The 26,256-nt window shown below is 43.0% G+C and overlaps 1 protein-coding gene across 7 annotated transcripts in view; it reads right to left on the reverse strand.

The window, feature by feature from the left end:
* Window positions 1–26,256, reverse strand: part of KLF12 (KLF transcription factor 12) — a 256,583-nt gene that overhangs the window by 174,527 nt on the left and 55,800 nt on the right. For 5 of the 7 annotated variants that reach the window (XM_075423015.1, XM_075422969.1, XM_075422990.1 and 2 more), the window contains exon 2: window positions 12,534–12,597. In XM_075423015.1, coding sequence (XP_075279130.1) covers window positions 12,534–12,554 — 21 coding nt within the window. In that variant the 5' untranslated portion in view covers window positions 12,555–12,597. Of the gene's footprint in view, window positions 1–12,533; window positions 12,598–13,041; window positions 13,062–25,473; window positions 25,601–26,256 lie in introns of those variants that run through there. The other 2 variants (XM_075422984.1, XM_075422998.1) reach the window with 2 other exon arrangements.

The raw sequence follows: 26,256 nt of genomic DNA on the forward strand, positions 1-26,256 counted from the left end.
GGAATCAGAAATTATTGACTCCTAAGCAAAAATTGTGAAAGTCTGAGTATCATCTTTTATTCTTAAGTTTAAAATAGTCTCCAAAACATTCAGGTGGGGTTTTTTGGTTTGATTTTGTTGGGCTTTTTTGGGTGGGGTTGGGAGAGGGGGAGAGGTGCTGGATTGCTTTTTTTTTTGAAAGTAATGACAACTCTCTCCGAGGGGCTGTTCACCTGAAAAACAGCAGAGCTCTGAATTTATTTTCAACCTGAAAGAATACTCACAAGATCATTGGATTATGCTTATGATTCTAAGGCACAAAATTAAGTATTAACCTGGATACACTAAAACCGTGAAGGAAAAAAAAGAAGTCACACTGCTGACCCACTGTGAGGAACTACTAGACTAATTGAAGAGATCACTGCTGATACTGTTACGACTATATCTAATTATCAAGCCCTGCAGGACTCTACTCAGGCAAAGCAAGCCTCTTAAAATAGGTTACCAAATCATCCTTCACATTTTTACCATCATCAGCTGCCCTGTAACTGCTCTAGGGTCAGACGTAAAGGTTAATGCCTGAACTGGATGTTTTTTGTTGAAATTTTGCAAGACAGGTACTAGTTAAGTACTTCGCACGCTCATCCTGTTGAATGGCCCCCAAAGAGGTTAGCAGCAAGTGATGGTGCAGGACAAAATCTTGGCTGGCCACCTGGAACGACCCCCAGGGTTCAAAGCAGTCCAAGGTGATGCCGGATGGAAATGCCCAGCTTCACTCCTCACTGGCAAGGAATATGGGTTCATCAGCTTAAGCGTAATAAGCGTTCTTGCGCTGCTGTCTCAGGAAGAAGCGAAGGAGGCAGACACTTCCGTGCTACGACAACACAACAAGCAGTAGATGCTTACTCTTTCCTCTCCTTGAAATTTTTATAAAGTGTAAAATTTTCCATGTGAAAGCTTCAGGATTTGTAACTAAACGAACAGTTTAACAAAACAACCACAGCCATGCTAGCCGGCACTTCAGTTCCTTTGCAAATGCAACATTAAATCAGCCACACACGGAAAACCCACCTTTATATTCTGACTCACTAGATGCACATGTAGGCAAATGCTTTTAGGTCACTCATGTTTGGGTTAGAAATGAGCGACTTCTCTCCAGAGACGACTGTAGATGGATCCCAAAGTCAGGTAAGCTGTGGAGAATCGGGGCGTGAGGAAGGTATCTGAACCGGGGGGCTCCTTCAGACACCACGACTCTTCAGGACTCTCCTCCGTCTCCTCAGGGTCCGGCACTACGCAGTGCGTTGGAAAGTCTGGAGGTTGGAGTGAACTCTTCCCCTCACTTGCCTTGCTCGTATCTTATTTAGGATTTTAGCGCCGTTTGGGGAACAGTTACAGACACTTTAAATCACATTTGCCCGGCGTCATCTTTTACTTTTTCACTCTAAAGATCCCCATGTGAGAGAGTTCAGAGCGATCGCTATAGAAGAATTATAATGTTTTGAAACATCTTCTGATAAAAACAACTCTGTCCTTACGCAACATTACTCAGTCTCTGATCCCACCAGGCCGTGATAGGGACAGACCCCAGCAAACACAAGCTAACCAGTTATGACTCTGGTGCCCTACCTTGCATACTGCAGTACCTGTTACTGACATAGACTTGTGACTAGACAAAAACAACTGGTTTACTAGAAACCCAGCCAAAAAAAGAAACTGGTAAAAAGAAGAATCTAACTTTGTGCATCAGCTAATAAACAATAATCGCTATCCAGTATCCAGAGCCAATTTGGCAGAACTATACCCAGCCTGTATCCTGGAACGGAGAGTGAAGCACAGCGTATTTAGTAGACTGACGAGGTATTGTTTATCACTACTGAAATTACTGGAAATATTTTACATTTTTTTCATGAACAACAGCAGAAACTAACCCTGCTCATGGAATGCTACATTAATGAAGTTATCCCTTTTTTCCAATTGCATGACTTCATAGTAGGCAAAAAAACGCCTATGTTTCTGTGCAACACTGTATGACTAATCACTTGCCCAGACTTTTCTAAAGGAAGTAGCAATTGACATCAGGTTAATACAAAAGGATTCTTAAGCTGTATATAGCTCACAGAAACCAGAAGCTAAGGACATCATTCACTCTTTTGGAAACCTGCTATGCCCAACAGTAAATCTCTTCCTTCAGGAAAAAGCAGTAAGTAGCCTTGATCATAACAAACTGTTGCTACAGATCAAAGAGTAATGGCGCATTTATATTCAGAGTAAAGTAATAGCCAGACTCTTGCTTCAAGCCAAATACACAGTCGAGAAGCACACAAGAGGAGTCAGGTGTTGTTACTACTATCTACATTTAACTATTCTACTTTTCCAGTGTTTCTCTGACCATTTTCCATGCTGAAAAGACATTATCAGCTGAGGTAGAAAAAAACTACCTACGCCAACCAAAGTGGGTGAACTGGTTTGAGTATATTAAAGCCTGAAACCTCTGCATGTTAATATTAAAACTTCTTTCCAACATACACCCACTTTAAAATTATGAAGGTTTTAAAACTTCTGAAATTACTACTATTACCACTATAGAAATAAATAGCAGGTGAGCTTGGTTTATAAATGCTTTCCATACATTTAAATACGTAGCAGTCAGGATAATTACCCAGCCTCTTATGAGCCTATTTCATCAAGCCATGAATTATCAGCAGATAGTACATTTTTACCACACAAAAGCCGTATTTTCACAGAGAAATGCACGTTGTTTGCGATTCCTGACAGTCAAAGCGAACCAGACTATTCATGGAAAGGTCTGGCTCCTTGTACATGAATAGCCAGGATATTATGAACTCTCTGGCTCTCTTTCTGCATATAAAAAAAGATTATCCTTGCTTTCTGCAGAGATTACTAAGGCAATTCACTTGTTTTACATTCTGCGATAAAATAAACTCCACTGTCGTGCCGCCTGGAGCTCCCGTACCTCATCCATTATGTAAATCTCCAAAGAGCAGTTCAGCAAACACCATCTCAGTTCCACCGCACTTAATAAGATGACCTACACATCTAAGTTAATTTTCATTGTCCTAAGACCAACAGAAACTCCTTACTTCTTAATTTGAAAGACAGATTCTGTCATCTCCCTTCACAACCAGCAAAGCCCAAGCCCATACAGTTTTAAATGAAACTCAGACTTAACTCCGAATGTTTGGGTCTTGGGTGTTGCACCATCGCCTCTGAAAACAGGGAAATAAAGTCAAAGAAAACTAATGTCTTGAATCTGACTATTTCTATGACACCTTGTTTGGTTGGTTGGGTTTTTTTTTTCCTCCTGCTAAGACAAATACTGAAACACTTCTATATTACTTAGAAATGAAGGTGGAAACTCAGTGCATGTTTACCTATGAAGTTTGAAAGCCAAGGCTTTTGTTTTCAGTTGAGCTACGCCCACATGTCCATCCCAGCTGACTGCAGCAATCACAGCTATCAAACAGAACTGACACAACAACAAAACCCCCTAAGTAAATAGCAAAGTTCAAATGCAGGCGACCGCCTCAAAGCAGAAAACTTGCCCTTTCCTGGCTCATCACCAAACCTCTGCACAAGAAAGACTGATGGAACCACCACGAAGGGGGGTGTGGGAAGCGTAAGAGCGGGTCAAGGTTTAGATTAATAACAGGAGCTTATTTTCCCTTTTCGACGCATGTCCTTGGGTATATGAAATAAAGCATCCAATGGAATCATTATTCAGGTCTGTTAGCAGTGGATATCAGTATTAAAGTAACTGCCTTCTCCTTACGTGCTACCTACTGAATTCTAACACGTTCTTCTACGCCTTCATATGAGAAATGACAGATTGCAATTGTTTGACATTATTCTTCACGGCATGTCAAAAATACTAAAATCCAAATGCATTCCTTTCTACCACTTAATGTTTATTGTCAGATATGTAGGAAAAGGAAAACAAGAAAGCATACGTAATTTTTCATTTTCTGGTTCAATGTATCTTAATCAGCAGCACTGTGCAGACCAAGAACCATGTTTTTTTTCCCTTGTCATTGAGAAGTAAAGATTTAACTCTAAAACGCAGTTAGCTGTGTCGCTTCATGGTAACGAGAATTAATACCTCCCACAACAGTAGTATCCTTTTTTTCCCATGGAAACACTCACATCCTGGTAACTAATGACCAGAAACAGGTCATTAAGAAACAAGCAGAAGTAGTAAGTCCTATATATCTCTGGTTTAAACTTGTTTCATTTGATGGATCACGCCCAATGGAACTGAACAGTATTCAGCTTCTTGCAAACCAAAAACCGGAGAGTATGAATTCAAACATTTTTCTCCCCATTAGGTGCTTTGGAAACTTGTGTCGTACTTCTGAAAATACACACATCAAAATGGTCTTGTCAGCTTTGAAATTAAATGCCTTGTGCTTCCCTCTCTGGAGCAGTATAAATTTAGTCATTATTAGAATTAGTGTAATTGTTCTCTAAGTGCTCTAGGAATAAAAGGTGAAATGAGCTCAGCGACTCCTCTCTCGCATTCCCACGAGAACGCGCCGCGGCAGAGAAGTCAGGCTGCAAGAGCGGGGGTGCTCAGGGATGCTTTGAAAACCCAAGGACTGGAGAACAACTCCAGCAAAGAGGAGCCTGGTGTACCCACCATGCCTGCGCCAGCACAGCTCACAGGCAGGGTAGATGTTCCTCCAGGGAGGACACAGAAATCCCATGGGAAGAACTGCCCTCTGGAGATGCCTGCTGCTGTCTGCCGACCAGCAGAAGGTGGGAGCAAAACGACTGACGTTGAAAGGAATGGATCCAAGCCTTCGAGATCTAGCTCCATGTGGACTATGCCATGTCACTTAGGACTAGTCCTCAGCAGAGGTATCAAGGCTGAAAAACGAAGCGAAGAAGCTGCTTTGAAAGAGAAGCTGGTCTGGAAACCAAGCAAAGAGGGACATTGTGCAGTCTCAACAGGGAGGTCCCTGAGTGATCACCTAGCAGAGCCAGGAGCCTGCATCTCCCTCGGCACGCAGCACTGCTGCAACGGGAGAGGATCTTCTCAGTTTAGCTGAAGATATCCACAGCCTGTGTCTTTCAATGGCCCTTGAGAAATCACAGCGTGCTAGCTCAGCTTTCTGGAGCACACTTCCCGGTTTAGTTTCTTCCAAAAGCCACCCAGCTTGTGCAGCCTAAGGCCATGCTATGAGGTGAACTGAAGCACGCTGGGCCAGGACATTCACGAAGTATTCCCTGATCTAAATTAAACCAGTAACACACCCGTCTCACTTCCCAGCTCTAGTCTGGACCGCTCCAGCTAGCTTCCTCCAAAGCTGAAACCAGCCTGTGGTTTGAGGGACTGATCTCTCCAGGCTTTTCCAGTAACAGTGTGGACAAATCTCTCCCAGTTTGACCGGTCCCACTGAGCTCTCAGACCCCTGCACATGGCCTCATACCAGAGCCCACAACATGCAATGGATACTTTCACACCATGGGAAGACGATGCTGATGGGCCTCGAATTATCTCCAACAACTACGATAACGAGCAATAGGAGTCCCCCAAAGCTACGGGAGGACACCCAAACTCGAGAAGGCAGCAGCACACCTGCAGCAAGTGCGGCATGGGGGGAGCTAAGCCTGGGCGGTAGGCATGCAGGGACCCGGCATCGCTCCCACCACGGCCACAGCTTGCTCCCCGAAGGCGATGCACTCAGCAAGGCAGACGTGGCAGGTCTGACATGTGGGCTTGGCAGCCCTGAGGCACGCAACGCAGCTGCAGCCAGAACTGGGGAGATGCTTACGTCAAAATTTCTCACCTAGATCTTCATCATTTTATTTCATGTAGTCTACAAGATGCATTTTGGAGACTACAAGGGGTAGCGGCATCCGTTTCTGCTCCTCCCGAGAAGCAGGGACCCTGCTTGTAATGGATCTCCTCTCCCCCTCAGCACGGGAACACCGACACACCATGCATTTCAAATACCAGAAATGGGAACCAAGGGTTTTTCTGTGCCTGCATTATAAAGTAATTTGTCATTTTATGCTCGCAGGCTAGTTTTTGCCACCTCTGTTCTCAGCTCTGGCTAAACTTTTCAAGGTGAAGTTTTTGTTTTTCACTCCCAAAATGAATTAAAAAAACAAACAAACAAAAGAAAAACCCAAACGTAAAAAAAAATCCCCAAATTTTAAAAACCAGAGCAACAATTACAGGAGGACACTTATCATAGGAATAGTTTAAGCTCTGTATGATTTAAATTAATCAAAAAAAAGTTAAGTAATCACACATCAAGCCTTACAATCAACAGTAGTGAGTGATATAAATGATAGATGCCAACATGTTTACTAACTAAAATTGTACGTGGATATCTATTTACTTTCACAAGTAATTTAACAGGCACTCTACTGCACTGAGTTACATCAGTAGGTGCTGAAGCAGGCCCTTAAACACAGCTTTCACCCACATCCACAACTTACTAACCACTGGCTCATCATCACCACCTCTCTCCTTGTGGAGGAGTGATTTAGGCAACACCAGCAAGAACTACCTTTGCTTTACAATGCTATTTAGCAATTTTAAAGACATTAACTGTGAAAAGAACTCCAGCATTTTATTTATTCCACATTTTTGTCACATTTTGTCAGTCCCAGACCCAGACTAATTACTCTCCAGTGAGCTGCACTACAATGCGGGCTGCCTTACTCTTCCCCCACACCACCTCACATGAAGGTTGCTGCGCCCTCCTTTTTTATTCAATTCTCCATTCTTCCTGTTTCAAAAAACTGTTTAATAAATAGGATTCTAATTTAAGAACTACTGCAAAACGAGTGCACCTGAAACATCCCGCAGAGGCTCCAAGCGGAGCAGAAATCTGTGCAGCCACCAGGACACAAACCCTGCACTGTGCTGCTGAGCGGCTGCGGGGCCAGAGACATTTCTCCTGAATCTGAGCAATGCCTCTCAGGCAGCTCTGTGCTGGCTACCTGAAGATACAACCTCATTTATTATATATAAAGATCTCTCTACTTATTGATTTTCAAGCAAAGCTTGAGGCTTTTGCAGTAAACCAGGCTTCGACAGGGAAAGTCTAACCCACCCCTGTGCCTACTTCCACTGCCTTTCTGAAGTGTGAGGGTGCAGAAAGACCCCGGCTATCTTCAACCACTAAAATAACTCTTACAAAGTGTTTTTGATATATGAAACTTAAATACAACCCTTATGATCATCCGTAGACATCTGCCCCCTGATCTACACTGGCAGGCATGAAATAAAAGGACAAAACCCTCAGAATCATAATCCAACTTCATTTAAACAAGGGTCAGATCACAAGCCAAGCACTAAATATGATTTGGCCCTAACTCCGATGAACTGCTTTTGTGTGTGTGTGTGTATGTGCTTTGGATACCCGCCCCAAGCCAGCTGCTGAAGAGTACTGTGTAAACACTCCAAAACAGTTGGGAAATTTATGGAATGGAGCCAGGACCCAGGACCCATAAACAAGAAACCATCCAGGCTATGAAGGCAACCGCCCAGCAGAAATGAAGAAAGAAGTGGATTTTGTACTGCTCCTCGTAAGGAAAGCCTAACAGGAACGATGAGGCCTTCCCAGTAACCATTCGTTAACTTCACAAAGACAAAACGAAGAGGAACAAGCTCATATGCAAGGTGAACACGTCAGGCTGAAGGGGTTCATAGCAGGCAGGAAAAGATCAGAGTCGGAAATGCCCTCAAGCACTTTTTCTGCCATGGGCATCAGTTCCAAGCCCAGCTCACCCCACTCCTCGTGGGGCTGAGCCAGCAAGGAGCAAACCTGGGGGCCCCACCACTCCCCATGGACAGCCCTCCAGCAGCCCGACAGCCGCACCAGCACCCAACAGCAAAGGACAGGCACAAGGGGCAGCACGACATGCAGCAGCCCATCTTCCTCAGGAACAGAAAAAAAAAAAAAAAAAAAAAAAAAAATCTCTGCTGCTCCTCCTTTTCCTGAATGTAAGATTTGGGGAGAAGCTTTCCTCCCACTCTACAGTTTCAGCTTTACATTTTTCAGTGACAGTAAGTAAAAGCTGACCTCTCCTATGAACACGACCGGGCTCCAGACAACAAACTGCCTGCTATCTATTCACACTGTGAAATAGTCATTAAATATCAACCACCAATCGACTGTTAAGGGACACATCTTGATAAATGCCAGACAACAGATGAAACAAAAAGAACTTCGCAGTGTCCCCGCCTTGCTGAACGGGGCCATCAGTCATTTTTAAGTGCTCGTTTGTTACATTGTTTTATCCAAGATATTTATAATCATAATGAATTGAGACAAAACATCAAACTACAGCCTCTTTGCCTAAGAGTAATCTAAACTGAAAAGCAAATGACAGAAAAGATAGATTGATGGCCAGTGCAAAATAACTCCCTTGAGATTAATATATTTTATCCTGTTGACGTTTCCAGTCATAATTGTACTCCAAGAATCCACTGAATAATGTTAGATGTGAAAGACTCCTTAAGAGCAGTCACCTTCTTTCTAGGAAAACTGCATTTGTTTGTAATGGATATCACCACACATCACCACACTGCTATTAATATTCTGATCATGCAAATAAAAACACAGAACTTCCTCAAAACATCCTCAAACACATTAAAAAAATTTAATCATTTTTATCACGACCAGACTTTAAAAATCACAAAAAAAGTAAAGATTGAAAGCCCAGCGAGTCCAGGCTCCACCCAAAACCAGGGTAGCTCCGACCTCAGACGAGATGTCTCTGGGGCTTGCGCAGCCTGCGCTGGAGCATGGGGTTGTTCCCCCTCACCCCGGCACAGGAACTTGATGGGAAAGATCTCCTTCATACCGAGTCCTTCCCTCTAAATAACTGAGCCAAACTTGGCTCTTGTTCTTCATTGCTGGTTTTTGGTGTTTGCTGATTTTTGTTTGTTTTTTTGTTGTTTTTTTTTTTTTAAATGAGATGACGCACAGGTGACAACTGTGAGACAGCAGTATTTCTCGGGTTTTCCACATAGACCTCTTCAGATGACAAGCAGTAACCTCCTGACACCACTGAACACAACTCAACTCTGCGTTGTCTAGCATTTTTTGAGCATTAAGTAACTTCGAACATCACTAAGCCTGATCAAACCAACAGTCCGGTGGTATTTCTGCAGGCTGTCCGTGAAACCACAGTGTGAGTGGGAGACTATGCCCAAGACCGCTCGTTAAGAACAACCCACACCAGCCTTTTCAACCTGAGCCATCTCTTCTCCCATTTAATTTCACTCTCTGATCTCCCTTCAGTCCTGCCCACTTTGGTTTAAAGTCTTAATCTTTATTTTGCCCGAGACTTTTTGAGCTGTAGTTCCTCCTTGTCAGTCACCAGTTTCCTTAACAGCTCCCACCCTGGTCTCTCATCTCCATGTATCAGGATTCAATCACTGTAGACTGAAAAATGTAAACTTTAAATGTCAGATTCAACAGAGAACTGAACCTGAGGCAGAACAACAAAGACCTAAAATATACCAATATAACATACAGATGATGCAACCAAAGTTGTTTATACCCCCAGCGATACACCAGCACACTCATGTTAGCAACGGGAAGCTTTCAAAACTTGGTTAGCAAAGCAGCAACGAAGTCAAAGGCTAAGGCAGGGTGCTGGGTGAAATCCAATCTCTTTCCTCTCGGAGCCAGAACTTTATCAACTGATCCTGACAGTGACCACAGAGAAGCCCTCTCCACCTCTATTCCAGTTTTCTGGAATCAGTTTTCCCGGAAAAGGAATTTTTAGCCTCAAACTTTGAATTCTTCCATGTAACCACACTTCTTTCTCGTTCAACAATACAATTCTATCACGGTACTTTCCTAATAGAAAAGATTAACAGCTGGATTCAGCACCCTACGTTTGCAAAGACTGCCAAACAGAAAACGTGTAAAGAGGTACTCGGTATCCCCGTCCTTATCTGCACATATTTTGTGCAGCTTCCCCACAATTACTGTGGGATGTCATCAGAAGGGAATGAGAGAGTGGAACTATGGCTTGACAAGAAAGAGGTCACCCTGTTCTCCTGTTCTTCCTTCCTTCTGCCACCACTCTGCACTGAACCAGAAAGGCAAAAGCAGAGAGAGGAACAGGAATACAGAGCTAGCAGCGCTGCATCTCTCACGCAACTACAGTCTTTCCCAAGAAACTTGGGAAAAGGCCAGGCGAATCCAAGAGTGTTTTCTGTTTGCCTGATCTGGAAGCCCTCCCTCCTCTACACAGACTCTGGTTATGATGGCCCCTGTCAAGGATCTGACAAATCCTTAACGTTTTCTGCCCTGGTGTCACTTCCTAAGCCAAATAATGAAGACTGGCCTCTAGTCTGGCCCAGTTTCTCCTCAATTCAATGCAAAACATTACCATGCTATGTCAGTACTGCTCTGTGCTGTCTTCCAGATAGTATGAGGGGTCCACCGTAACATAATGATATCCAGAGATAGCTTACAGATAATTAGGTTGGTCTTTTTACCCTCTCACACTTTCTCCCAGTAAAGAGCCTCCCTGAGTTTGCACATACATGATTTTATCACAACAGTTCTGGAAGATGCAAGCAAAGTTTAGATGGTATCAGTTTTTCACTCGGCTACTCACAGCCAGGAGGTCTGAGTGTGGAATTGTTTACTCCCCGACAATGCGAGCCCATCCCGAGCTACCAGACATTGGTATGCACAGCAGCCACGGACATGTCAAACCAAAGAGAAATTCCTTAAGACTCTGTGTGCTGGTTTTAGCAGGCAACAACTGCTGGTTCATATCTGGGCATGTGGGTCCCCAATGACATAGAGACATTGAGTACGTTACTGCAGAGCTACTAATACCACTCGCTGTCTCTATTAGGGTTTAAATTTGGCTCCCGGCGGCTGGAGGTGTTTTCTGGGACCTGCAGTGCACAAAGCAGATGTTCTACAGATGCTTCTGAACTAAAGATTGTTTCGCTGGCTGATTTCAGGAGACTGGATTCAAGGACACAGATGCTTCCCTCGGGTCTTATGCTGCTTGTGCATCCAGAGGTAGCTAGGATCAGCATGTCCACTACCTATCATAAACACTAAAAAAAGGGTACCCAAGAAGGAATTAAAGTGAACTCTTCTGTGTCCAAGTCAGTTGTTGATCATGGAATCACAAAATCATAGGATGGTTTGGGTTGGAAGGGACCTTAAAGACCATCTAGTTCCAACCCCCCACCACAAGCAGGGACACCTGCCATTAGATCAGGTTGCTCAAAGCCCCATCCAACCCAGCCTTGAATACTTCCAGCGAGGGGGCAGCCACAACTGCTCTGGGCAACCTGGTCCAGTGCCTCGCCACCCTCACAGTTTCTTCCTCGTATCCAGTCTAAATCCACCCTCTTTCAGTTTGAAGCCATTACCCCGTGTCCTATCGCCGTGCCCTTGTCAAGAGTCCCGCTCCAGCTTTCTTGTAGGTGCCTTTCAAGTACTGGAAGGCTGCTATAAGGTCTCCGACAAACTGTAACACAACTGAACCACTAAAAGATTGATAAAACCAAATCAGCACTGAGATAAATAAGAACCGCTGTCCTCCTGAACTACTTTGCTAAAGTTAATAGAAGTACAGACTTACATTTCTGGTATTGAACTGACACCGTGCTTCTGAAAAAATCTGGGGGTTTTGCTGGGGTTTTTAGTTTTCCCACCCTTAACTGGGATTCAGGGGTTGAAGAAGGCTCTACAAGAAAGAGGTTTTCCATCATAACATAACCCTCCTTGACCAGCAGAGCTTCCAGCATGCCTTATTTAACCGAATTGCTGCACAGCATCCCGCTGGACTGCACACTGCAGCTATCATTACAACTCATTTGCTCTGGTGCAAACCCACAGGGACAGTCAGCTTTGTTTAAACATCCCTGGCAGAAATTGGTTAACGTAGCATCCCAGCCAAAGCCTGTAGTTCACAGTTACCAACAAGTCAGATTGACAGATGTCAAGGCTTACTGATTTTTATCACCTTACAAAACATAACAATAAAGTCAGTAAAGCACGGAGGTCCTCTAACTGCTTCTTCCTTTTTAACTAGCGCAGAAAATGCACGCTGTAAGACAGCCATCTCTCTGTGGTAAGCAAACAAAGCACCAAGATACTTCTGAAGACACCATATCCTACTTAACTTCTTACACAGCATTTGCCAATGTGGCGTCCGAGTGACACTCATCAACGCCTTAAGCTTCACAGCCAGTAGCTGTAGCAGAAGATAACGCCTCTCTCATTCTCCCTTCGCCCTTGGACATAAGAATAATGAGCACCACCATGCACCAGTCCATTCAAACACATGGCTTCAAAGGAATTACCTTAATGTGCTACTAGGTTTTCCTTTGAACATTCAGGTTTGGTCAGAAACTGTTGTGTGAAGCTACAGCTGTGTTAAGCTACAGTATTCCCCTGTCTGAAAGACAATACGGCATATGAAGCTCAGACCAGTTATTTCATCTATTGTGTTTGGTAACACAATATAAATTTTTGATAATAGCGGTAGTATGTATAATGCATATGGGTATAAAAATGTCAACCAACTTTTATGGCTTTCCTCTTCATATGAATATTCAGTCATCCATTCATCCCTAGATCCACTTCAATCCTGCAAAAGAAAAGATGAAATAATTTAATTGATGTCTTCTCTTAGAGGTTCATTAATTTCTCAAATACTACTGTATATGTAAATAAAAACCCTAAACAATGGACGGCTGTTCCATAGTACAACAGAGGTAAGAAGTACAGTAAGTTTAAAACCGGATAAATATGACAAGAAGTATATTGGAAAAAGCCTTATATTTCCTTTTAACTTATGATTTTAGTCAATGCTTTCAGTGTCTTTAATTTCTGAGCTGCTACTTCAGCGCACTAAATCCCAACTGCTTTAATTAGTCTTCAGGGCACATTATACATCACCAGTACTCTGCGTTTGTACAGGTGAACTTTCCAGCAGTTACCACGTGCAAATATTCTTTACTGGTATTTCAAAATGTGTTTCACAGAAAAACTATGTGAGATCCAGACAATAACGCATTAGAAGCCAAAATACCTTTACTAGTGAACTCAGTCAATACTCCAGCCACACAAAATAACCGTGCAAGACCATCACAGAATTCGAATACATATTTCTTGACAGGTTTCCTATGGATACATGACTATTTTAGTTATGTTTCCCATGTGAATCTATAAAACAAAAAATGTATATAGAGGTTTAAATACTGTATTATACTTTTGGAAGGCTCCTTCAGGTTTCAGAAAATATACAAATCCAGTAGTCTAACTTTTTTAAAGCCTTAGAGGGGGAGAAAAAAGCTTCAGATGTCCAAAATTTAAATAATAGACAGTATGTCTTAAACCTCTTGCCAGAATATGTGCATATCTGGAAGCAAATGCTACTTACATATGTCTCTCAATAACTGAAATGGTGTGAAGACAAGAATCTAAATCTGCTGTCAGAGTTATTATAAACAATCTGCTGTTATTTTTATATCACTCAAAATAAGGTCATCCTTCAAATAGCAGTGGAGCATCACCTGCCCACTTTTAAACAACAACCCAGTATTTCTTTACTGTTGCATATACAACAACACGGCTAACGGGTTTCCCAACACTAAGCAAACTTTACACTGAAAAGAAGACTAGAAGCTCCCTTAAGCATGTAAAATTATTCACGTACTGTGCTACCATTATACTGACTAAACACCATGCACTTACTTTTTTTTATTAACCTTAATATTTTCTTAAGAAATATAATAAAGTTCTAAATATTCACAGGAATCATAAAAGGTTGTAAAATCATCAAGAACACTGACCTCACAAAATGTAATTAAATACTGTAGGCTTAAAGTGTGCTAATTATTGTAGACCATTTGCCCCACCTCTCATGTGCCTTGCAGACTCTCTTTGCTTTTTGTTGTTTAATCTCCCACGGAATTATTCGCATTGCTTCAAAATTTCCATTTCATGAAGCAGCTGCTTTTTTTCTTAAATGCATACTTGAAGAACCACCTTTGAGTTTCTAGCTGTTCTTTCTCCGTGCTAATGTCCAAAAATGGGAGAAGTCGACCAGGTTTTCTTATAATACTGGACTTACGGTTAGGTACTGCTATCTAACCCGAGGAAGAAATAGTTTTGTCATCAAATTCTTTAAAATTACATGTAATGTATTCAAAAAGCTTCACGGGGTCTCTGCCAGAGGAAGACAGAGTTTGACCTATAATTGTTTCCAGTTCTCCAGGTTTTCTCATCATTACTCCTCCCTGTGTGCACGCAGATGCATTTGCTCCTACAGCGCAACTTGGCTTCAGGTTACACGCGAACTCCGAGGCCCTATTCGGTTACCGTGGCTATGGTGACAGAGCAAACATGGGTAGGTGTTTCAGAACTGCTAACACGTCACCACCCAACGAGCCATAGCCGCAGCTGGTTTTGCATTATTGAATCACATACAAAGATGAAAAAAATTCCTCATGAAAAAGCTACTTTCGTTAGTAATGATAAACAATTGGGTCTCATTAATTCTCTTCAGGTCTGCACAGCCTATCAAGCACCGGACCGCCCACGTCCTTGCACCGCTGAGGTACTCTCCTCCACAGAAGGGTTTCTGCTCGTCCTCGTCTTTGCCAAGCGCAAGCAGCACACCAGAAGCCCCTGCAGTGCCACCGTCCCACAAAGCTGCTCCACCGCCATGCACATGGTTTGGGGAAGGACAGGGATTAGCCCCAAGCACCAGCTGCCACCAAGGGTGAACAAGAGCACCGACTGTGATGGCCAACGCAGAACGGCCACAAATGCCACCCATACAGGCCACACACCTCTTCACCGTGGCTACTTTAGGCTGCTTTTGCAGAGAAGATGAAGAGCAAACCATTCATCTGAAAACCGTGTTTAACCAGAAACTCCACAAATCTGCTGCCTGATTTTCAGACGAGCTGAAAAGCTTCGGCTTCAGATGAAACGACTTTGAAATGTGTATGAAAGACAGGACCGTGGAACCCTACAGATCCAGCGCACACATTCTGCCGTGTGTGCCACCGCTGTGAAACCTGTGCCGGACTTTGGCTTTCAGTGGCTTACTGTGAAATCCCACTTCCTACTATCAGAAATATGAAAACAGACATGAAAGTCCAAACAGAAGCATCTCCCATTTCTATCAAGCGTTTTTTACACCAGAAGAAAATCCACCCGACAAGACAACTGCACAATATCCCCGATTCAAAACCCTTACGTCAAATCGGCTCTAAGTAATCATAGAGCAAAGCACCTAACAACCCTTAGTTTCAACCAAAAAAACCCCAACGAAATTTAAGTAGCAAACACAGAATTATGCCCACTTCTATCCAAAGGCTAACCATCACCTTAAAATCATGTTTTCAGACCCCAGGAATTTATAAAGATTATGAATGCCAACAAACATTAGATTCCTTCTCCTACAGCAAGAAAAAAAACAAACAGAAATTGGGACATCTACTCCATTTTGATAACCTGTCCCAATCAAAATAAACGCCCTGGTAGTCCCAGCCTGGCCGGCACCCTCACCCACCAGTGGAACTGAGCAGGAACCACAGACCAGAGTAAGGCACACAAGAAGGGTTTCAGGACAATCATGCTGAGCATATGTCCAGACAGAGGCCACTGTGTGTGTAGAGGTGCCCTTGTCTCTACAAATAGAACATTTTAGAACATATAAACCCACATAAATCCATTAAAAAACAAGTTGATACTGGTATCACTTTCACATCTCTTTTACATACTGCTAGTTTTAAGTAAATTCCCATTAATAGTTAGAAATTTTTCCTCATGCTATTTCCCCCCCCCTTCTAATTTGGATAGATATGTGAACAGACATTCGGAAAAGACCAACTCAGTCACAAAGTTAAGTTATTTGCTCAAAAAAGATTTATTAACTTTTTCCTCTACAAAGCAAACCCCATGTTTGGGCATAACTCTAATTCTGAATCACCTTCTTGCCTCACCGATTTTCTTTTTGAAGCATGCACTTTTCTTCTTGAAGGCCCTTCAATCTGCACTTACACTTCTGTAAACCCTTTGAAAGGCCCTGAGTCACACCAGACTTCCCTGAAGACGAAGCGCGACCTCTCCCAAACTCATGAAGGCCACGCTGAACGCAAGATGTGGCAGGATCACTGAAAGCACGGTTTCAGCAGCATTCAGAGCTCAAAGAATACACATTATCCTCAGTGGCAGTGTGGAGGGTGGCTACCTTTACGTTAACAATAGCCACGTACTTGCCCTTTTTCCTTCTGTTTCTGATTCTTGCATGGAAATTCGTAAACTCCATAAAGCAGACATTCTGCAGAAGCTGCAGATAAAACGGGTATTAACCACAAGCTATAGATTTGCAACAGCCCTCGACATTTAGATTCGATAAGGGACAGCAGAAGCTGAAATCCAGTGCAACACTGCACTGCATCAGAATACTTGAAAATCTACCTAAATTATGCCTTCAGTGCCTACTTTTCTTGCCTTGGGTCTAGGCCCAAGGATCTTTGTAAACTGAGTTCTGTGCCATTGTAACTGAAATTAGCCAAAACACTTTCCCACAGAATTGTCTGTAAAAAAAGTTATAAACTTTAAATTCCAGTGTAAGCCACTGTCCCAGTAGCAGCCATCGCAAGCTGCAAGATGAATTGGGTAGTACAACTTCAAGTGCATTCAGTTGAGGTTACGTGTAACTGCTATATATTTTATAGACCTCACAGGACCAAAGGAGCACTTGCTACTCATTCTGTCACTCACTAAACTGTGATCAAAAGGTTTATGTCCTCAGCTAAAGTTTTTGCTAGTCTTTGACTGCGATTTCTGTTCAAACAAGGCAAGTGGAGTTACTTGCCCTAAAGATGCCAGCCCCCCGCCAACATCTTTGTTGCTCTGATGTAGTGTCATAACAAAAATATCTTCAGCTGCTCAAAATATTTCTGAAAATTAACTTAATGCTTCAAACTTCTGGTTTTCACTGGTATTTTAATAAAAGTAAAGAGAAGCAGGAGGCAGAGAGTGGGATGCTTGTTGCTAGGCAATACCTAGGCTCTCCTGAACTCCTACAGACTGAAATATTTATCCCGACTCCCACGAAGAATGACATCTAGCACAGGGAAAGAAGAGACGCAGGCACTTACTGAAGTACATCGTGATTCAAGGTAAGAAGCAGCAGCTCTGCCACCAGCTCAGTCCCTAGGGGACCTAAGCCAAGGCAGCTGAAGTCTGCCTTGGGTAATGGGGTAGTTACCCAAGGTAACTACCTTGGTAATGCTGCTCCTCCCAAACATCTACCCGGATTTCAGCTGAGCCTCGCGGGGCAATTCCTCCAAAGCTTTTACACCAAACCAGAACAATCTCCATGCCATAAGGCTCTTGGCAGCACAAGAAAGCACACCCTTGGTTCACCTCACTGTATAGCTGTGTCATTTTTCTGTTGTTTGGTGGTTTTTTTCCCCAAATTCTTACACTCCGATAACAGGTTTCCATAGAAAAAAGCATGCAGCTGGCCAGATGTGAATTCATTAACCAAACACAACCTTCATAAGAAGTCAGAGCGCCATGCGCCGCCCCCTCCTCCTTTTAAAAGGTTTATTCAATGATTAAACTTTCAAGGAGTGCTTACACAGTCTTTCAGTAGAGGCTTAGAGGAATAAACATTATTCTTTACAAGGCCTTTTATTTGACATTAATGAATTATTCTGAATTGAACAGCTTTGGGGATAAGTCCCAGACCTTCTGGGACTTAAAAGACGAGTTTCAAGAACTGTTTGTTCTCCCTAGAACTTAAGGGTCTGGTTTGACAAAAATAATTAAATATAAATATGCTACATTTCATAACTTCAGAGAGTTATTACTCTGGGAAGGATGATGTCTCTCTGCAATATTTAAAAAACCCCACAATTGTATCAGTGTACACAAAGAATGTTGGTATGGTAAATGAAATTAGAAAGTGTGTGTGCAGGCTGTTATATTGTAAAGGTAATAAAAGATTTAGTAGTTCAAATCTGGAGAACTAATGGAGTCTTCAAAAGCCTGGGTTTAAGTAATAATCAGTGGTCAATCTAGAAGAGTGCAATAAATTGCAGGGAGCAAAGAAAACCACAGCAAAATACTACATCTCCCTTAATTTTTTACTCTAAAAGTAGTGATTATCTTTGACACTCCCAGTTGTTTGAATGGATAGCTCTGAAACCTTGACAGTCCCTCCAGAACTCTAGTTTAAATAGAATGGCATTGTTTTTCGTTAGATCTAAATAAAATAAAATTTTGATAAACACAGTCACACACCACTTTGGACAGCTTCTCTGACGTGAGGAAATGTTCCATGTTACACTGTGCACATGCTCAGCACAAGGTCTCTTAGCTCACCATTGTATCCTCGCACACAGTTCAGATTTGACATTAGAGTTAAAATTCTCTTTACCAGCCTGTGCACAATGTCAGAGGACTTAGTGGGCTGTTCCTTGTTACAAGAATTACAGCTTTATACATATACATACACACACACACTTAAACACACATATATGTATATGAATATAAAAACACACAGAGACACAAGTTTCTGGCGAATCGATAAAGTATTTTTTGTAAATAATTGTCTCAAAGAATCTGCTGAAAGTATACTTTCTACTATATCACCAAAACAACACAGGATTTTCAGCCAAACTGTAAACTATAACTATGTTTCTGAATCCATAAAGAACTGGAATTAAAAAAAAAGTGGTATTTTCCCATTCTCTTCAGACTTTCTTCTTCCCCTTATTTTCAGACTTTCTTCAGCAAAACAGTATCTATTACTCATCAGATAATAACTATTCAAGATTTCTGCTCACAAGGGCTTATGAGCATCTGAAAGAAATTATAAAACAGTAATGTTTAAAAATTGTTTATTCCTAATTTCAGGTTGGAATCATATACGTTGTGCTTCTACATTTTGTTTGCACTTCAGACAAAAAAAAAGTGAACTAAAAATGAAGTCAAAATATAGAATTCAAAAGGAGGGTATCGCACAGGAAAACTGCTCGTGCTTTAGGTAGGGTAAGCCAGCGATGCCTCCATATCATCAGGGTGGGGAAAGGGATAAATACCAACCTCTCCAGCGGATCTCTCAACAAGGAACAGGACTGCCTATAGAGGTTGCACAGAGAAAAGACCTAATTGCACAGGTTTCATACTCTTATTTTGCCCTGCTAATGAGGATTAGCATTACCAAATGCTGTCATCCACTCACCCTCTTCTGGTTCACCAGTTTTACTCCAACTAGGTTTATGCTCAGTCCAGAATCGAGCCAGCTCTACTTGCTGTATGGGCGGCAGTAGGTACACTCTCTCCTCAAAGTTGCAAGATAATCTTCATTTATACTTTAACCCACTCAAAAACAAAACAAGGATTTTCTTTATTTCCTGTTAAGAGGCTGCTGAATCCCAGAGACCATCAGAAGAAGAAACAGTCCTCGCACAGTCAGAAACGAAATTGCCAGAGCTTAAGGACGAGGTCACCCGTTTCCTTAGGATATTCAGCGGGGCATCGGTTTCTGTGTGGACCGCGCACTGATGCTGCTCATGGTGATGGCAACCCCTCCACTACCTAATTTAAGGGAAGGCGGCTGAACACCTAAGGCCCCTTGCTACAAGTCCAAAGGAATGAGCACAAATTTACTGCAGACTTGTGCCAAAAATCTGCTCTTCGTCAACCCCGCTGTAGTGAGCATCCCATGATTTGGTAATGAAGCACAGGTATCTGAAGTTTAACCGGCACGAAAGTCTGGAACACGAATGCCTGAAAGAGATGAATCCTGTCTCAGATGGCAAATACTACCCTTATGTGGTTCAAAATTTCACAGAGTCTCCTCGTAGTTGCTTTCAGAGGGAACACCAGGACAATGGAAAAATCACAGCAGGAAGAAAAAAAACACTGTTTAGATGTAGTAGCTTATATAAACCCTGGCATGTCTTTTCCTTTTATGCTGTGCAAGATGTTCTAAATAAAAGAATGGCACTAACCATCATCCCACTGCGGACAAAATACCACGCAGCTTTCCCCTTACCACAGTGTCAAGCGCACTGTGCTAACTTTCACAACAAAACCACTCAAAGAATAAGCAAAACCAGAATAAGCTGGGCCCATTAAACTTAGTCTTAAAAGAGAGAACAAAATCCTTCTCACAAACAGCAGAGAAAGCTATATAAGCTGTAAGTTTATCCATCACCAGAAAGCGGTTGTGTAAAATCGGTATTGATGCCCCCGTGGCTGGCACAGGTAGGGAGGGCCAACACCTCATTTCAGCAAGCCCCAAGCCTGGAGACGGGTCACCTCCTCAGAAGCACCTGCTGAGCTATGTGTGGGGGTTCCACCTCACCACGTCCATCAGCATAAGACAGCCAAGCCCCAGCCTGGAGATGGATCACTTCCTCAGAAGCATCTGTTGAGCTACGTGTGGGGAGTCCCACCTCACTGTGTCCATCAGCATAAGGTTAAGTTAGGAAAAAAAAAAAAGGTCAAACTGCTCAAACAAACCTATTTCGCTCCTCCAAAATAGAGGTGGCAGTAAGAATCACAGAATGTTCGGGGTTGGAAGGGACCTCTGTGGGTCATCTAGTCCAAACCCCCTGCCGAAGCAGGGTCACCTACAGCAGGCTGCACAGGAGAAGGTGCATCCATTCCAAGATCTACCTGATACATACCTGCTCAAATTCCACTGGCCTCCCCAGCCCTTGTCATTTCTCTCCTTGTTCTAATAGCCCTCATATTTTCGATGGGAGACACAGTCGCCCTGGTTCTTTTCCTGTCCTTGCTTAAATAGAAATATATTTGCTTCTCCCCATCTGACAGTTCCTCCATCACCTAGATTTTTTGGCAGGGCAGGGGAGGCATAGGGGAGTAATTCAATGTACTGTTTCACTCAGTACTCCAAGAGGGAATTCATCTGCCCGTCTGACTACATATTTAAGCGCAAAAAACAGAAGCAGCCTGATTTCCAAAGGTAATTTGTACTTCCCAGTCCTCTGCTGAGATCGGTGCAGCAGCCTGCGGGACTCACCATCTGCATGCAGCAAGCCAGGGCCGTTCCATTCCTCAGACCGACGTGGACAAACCACCCCCTTAACCGTGGCTTAGTAATTATTCACATTCACAGCCCAGAAACTACCACCTTGACGAATAACTTGAGCAGATAAAGTTCTTGCAGTCAGCGGGTTCATCCCGCCTACCTACGGACACCTGCGCCGGCTGCCCTTCACGGCTCTGTAGTGAGAGGAGAGACAGCGGCAGCGCAAGGGCCTAAGTCACTGTCGCTTCAGCCTGCCCAGCAACCGCTCTTAATCAAAAAGTATTTTCCATAAAATGGTACTTAGCTGTCTGCAGAGTGAAGGGCACTACAAGTTTTAAGAGCTTTGGTTTTTTGAACAAATCTTGTATACCTTTGTTCTCCTGATCATACCTTCCAATTTTTAAGACTTTAAAAGTCATCATTTTCAATGGAGCCAAGCAGACTTGGAAAGGCATTCCATTCTTAAAAGAGCTTGGAGAAAAAGAAAAAAAGCCACATAAAAACTTGAGATGGTTAAGTACTACTGTCAAGCAGGAATTGGCAACACCACCCACGCTAAGTTTCCTGCATAGCAAGGTGATACACAGAAGTTAATACTAATAACACTGCTAATCAGTTACATGGACATGACCACAAAAGAATTACTAAAAAAATCAGAAACTAAGGATGGTAAGGAAGTCACAGTGCTTGGTTTATTAAACTAGAGGGGAGAGCACTCCAGAAAAACAATCCTGTATTAACAGATGAAAACACTATTTTAAAACCCCAGGACTTTCACCCTGGAGCCCGGCCAGGCTGGCAAGTCCCATTCTCTGTGCCACCCCAGTGAAACCAATCAATCCCAATTTACGCTCCTGCCATTCCCATTACAAACTAGCAAGTGGACTCATCACATTTAATTATCTTTCAGGGAAGAGGGCGCAACAAAAACTAATAAACAGCATTAAGACATAATCTAAAACAACAGAAGATACAAATACCAGAGGAGATTACCACGAGAACATTTTCCCCTCCCTCCCCCCCCAATATTCCAGGTGTAACAGAAAAACAACATAGGGGTGACCATACGGACACTGTTTTGAATGAAGCACACCTCTGGAAAGACTCAAAGACTTCCAACACAAGCGAACTATTCCTGGCTAACCACCACGATCCATAAACCCTACAAACCATCCTGACTCAGAAGAACATGAATGACATGAACAGCTACACTCACCACTCCCCGAGGATCAAGTTCAGCAACGACCCTGACAAGCAAAGCTTTTGTTTTTCTGTCAATTTCCTTTCATTACTTTTTTGATTCACGGGTAACACCTGACAGAGTACATGACTTAAACTGCTTAACAGAGCGGTTAAACTAAGTGGCAGTAGGAGAAATGCATTAGCTGAAGATGCACCCGGGGCTACATCTATCCTCAGCTTAATGCCAGGAATACACCTACCCGGTATTTTCAAATCACGAGGAAGCTCCTAAAATAGAATCACAGCTTGGTTTGGGTTGGAAGGGACCTTAAAGACCATCTAGTTCCAACTCCCCTGCCATGGGCAGGGACACCTTCACTAGACCAGGTTGCTCAAAGCTCCATCCAACCTGGCCTTGAACACTGCCAGGGAGGGGGCATCCACACCTTCTCTAGGCAACCTGTTCCAGTGCCTCACCACCCTCACAGTACAGAATTTCTTTCTCGTATCTCATCTAAAGCTACCCCCTTTCAGTTTAAAGCCATTACCCCTTCTCCTATCACTCCATGCCCTTGCCAAAGTCCCTCTCTGGCTTTCTTGTAGGCCCCTTCAGGCAGTGGAAGATTGCTATAAGGTCTCCCTGCAGCGTTCTCTTCTTCAGGCTGAACAACCCCAACTCTCTCAGCCTTTCCTCACAGGAGAGGTGCTTTAGCCCTTGGATCATTTCTGTGGCCCTCTTCTGGACCCGCTCCAACAGGTCCATGTCTTTCCTGTGCTGAGGGCTCCAGAGCTGGATGCAGGACTCCAGGTGGGGTCTCATGAGAGCGGAGCAGCGGGGCAGAACCACCTTAAGTATTGAAAAATATTCCTGTAATTTGATTAAATAAGATAAAGCGAACACAGTCTTTGCTGTTACAATTATATGGATTTGAAGTGGTTGCCCTTCATCTACCATCAGTGCCACAGAGCTCCCCAGCCCTTTCTCCCAGCTAATCCCTTCAGTTACACCCATTCTTCTCACCACATTACCCAACACAGAAGCATTGCAGTTGTCCAGACCTCAAACCTCAAGCCCCCTCCCATCTCTCTCAGGTTCACAATCCCCACGGTCACCCTTGAGACACAGCCATAACCAGACCCTGTTCCCATTTGCACTTGTCCCACCTACCCTCATCACTTCTCTTACCACAGCTCTCGCTTCTTTCTTTCCTGAGCTTCCTTCTTTTGTGGACCACCCATCTACCGGCGCTATTCCAACAACAATCCTCTCACAGTTTCACTGAGACCAGCTTTATTCCCGTTAAAACGACAAATTCTGACTCCATCCTGCTGTTTAATCTGCTACTAACTATGAAAGATTTCAAGGTTGTTTTATATGAAAGATAATTATTTCTTCTATATTCTGAGTTGTGCTCCTGATTATTCACTAGATACAAATACTCTCTGTTCTCCGTATTTTGAGCTTTCAATATTCTGAATTCATCGCTGGAAGTACAGGTGGCTCCTGTAACCTGCTCCAAGACGCCACCAAAACAACCTGTCTCACACGACGCTCTCCTATTGAAAAGGTTTTGTTACCAAAAGATGAAGCAATTATAAAAGCATCACTACAGCAGCAAACTTCAGTTAATAATACCATGTTATTATACATTATATATTATTATATATTACATATTATAAACTACGTCACACCACCACACACAATTAAAGTATTGACAGTAGTCCAGAAGCAAACAGCAAACATCACTGTATGTTGCAATATTAAGATGTTTTGAGAATGGTTTTATTAAAAGCAGAAGTAGCTGCAACAGTCTTTGCAATAAACATAAGGAATACTGGAAACAACTAACACTCCCACAAGTGGCAAATGTCATCATCCTAATGATAACCCCCACTGAGTTGCATCCTGTTGAGTTATCACAATTAAGATTCTGTTAAAATGCCCACTACAAATACCTGTATTTAATTAACTGTAATTCAGTCTTCTAATATGAAGCAGGTTATAACTTGCTGATTTATATAACACCATGAATTAAGGATTACAAAACAAAACAAATGTTAGTCTCTTGGGGGGAAGGAGAAAAATCAACCAATTTTAATACACACAGGGGAAAGTAATGTAAGTCAATAAAAATAAAAAAAAAGACATTTTGGTCACATAGACCAAGTTTTATAGATAATAAAAAGTAACCTACTGAAAATAAAACCCCCAGAAGTGTACCTTTACAGTTAAAAAAAACCACAAAAAAAAACCAAAACCAGTGTTACAGCTTTCAGGCTAATACCAGAAAAAATATGGACGTCACAACAATGTCTATATCTTGGGTCAGGCTCTTCTAGATCCTTCAAGGGTTAGTTTCAAAAAAAAAGAAAAAAAGAATTTGCATATCAAAGAGTTAAACTCCAAACTGCTCCTGCCAAGCCTGTTATCACCCCTCTGTGGCCTGTTAGGTCTTGGTACCGAACTGAAAGCTTACAGCTGGGGAGGGCAAACAGGGGAAGGCTTCTTGCATTTAAGGGCTATTTGCACCAGCTGCATCACTTCTATTCTTAGTCCCACTGATGCATTACAGCCAGATTATTTTGCTTTTCCAGCTGCATTTTGCAATCTAACATACAGAGGAAGCCCACTTTTCTCATCTCTCTTTCCCTTATCAGCTGGCCAAGTGACAATAATGTGAGATCGGTCCGGTGATTCATCCGCCTGTCTGCCTTCACGTCCCGCTGCTCACAGCGGGCACGATAAAATACAAGTGTCAAGCAGTCAGGAAATCTCAACAGGCCCTTAATCTTCAGGGTATCAAATATGTAAGTCATCCTCTTCTATGGTAAAATCCCATGGACCAGGGTCAGCAGTTTAAAGGGCTATGACACGTGGAGAAGGATTAGAACAAGCCAGCACCATTTCAAAATGAAAAAGCAGTGAGGTCTGGCTTCCTAACAAGCAAATTCACTAAAAAGCCACAAGCTTAACTGGAAACATCTTAACCTGCAGTATGTCAGCAAATAAAAAGTACGCTCTTTTAAACCCACACTGAAATAAATACTTTTGTGTGTTTTTCCATGTTGTCCTTCTTATCAGGGTTAGACAAGAGCCCACAGGGAAACACGGCACTGGATGAGTTCAGGAGGAGCATATTATCTAAACGCAGAATCACGTTTGTACCAATACCCAGGGATGACATTCACAAACATCTTGTTACTATCCTGTAAATGCTTTCAAAATAGACAAACGTCTCTAGGCTGTACCAGGGATGCAGAAGGTTCACAGAAGCTGCTCTTGAGAAGTTTCCTGAAGACCAGCGCACCAGCAATGGTGAAAGCAGTGCCAGCTTTGTCTTCTGATGCACCCAGCACTCTCAGACAAGGGCCATTTCTGGGTTCAGAAAAAGGAGAAAAAATTTTCAAGATAAAAGACTGATCAGACAGTCGTAACATCTCCTCCTCTCCTCTTGAGGAGGGCCATGAAGACAAGAAGTAGCCATGTTGAGCTCTGTTACAGGGTTGGAGCAGTAGGCAGTAAGAAGAAGGATGGAGCAACACAAGCCTCCATACAGGGGATCATAAAAGTCTCCTATAGGCCTTGGAAAGCAAGACACGGCCCTGTGCTGGAGAAGGCTTGCTATGGACCTCAGCAGGAGACCACTGCCGTGCTGCCTCTCCAGAGCTCGGCTTCCCACCAAAGTCATCCTCTCGCCTCCCCCCTACCCCCCCATGCTAGACCAAGACAAAACACCTCCTCCATAAAAGTGAAGGGCATTAACACCAAATTAATACCAAGCTTCAAGCAGCTGACCAACATTAGCTTGAGCTTAAGCTACAACCACCCTGGATGCAAGACCCCACAAGATCATGGTGTTTTCTGAGTGGTTCCCGAATGGAAAGAAATTAGCAGGACGGGGCGGCGTAGGTAGGAGAGCATCTGTCCTTCTCCTCCTCCACTCCTGGTAGGGGTGTGCCAGATCAGGGTCCTCATCACCTGACGCTCCCCTGTTTTCACAGCTTTGTTTTCTCTGTTGCCACTTAAAGAGC

Source organism: Opisthocomus hoazin, chromosome 1, assembly GCF_030867145.1.
Source record: "Opisthocomus hoazin isolate bOpiHoa1 chromosome 1, bOpiHoa1.hap1, whole genome shotgun sequence".
In the NCBI taxonomy this organism is placed as follows: domain Eukaryota; kingdom Metazoa; phylum Chordata; class Aves; order Opisthocomiformes; family Opisthocomidae; genus Opisthocomus; species Opisthocomus hoazin.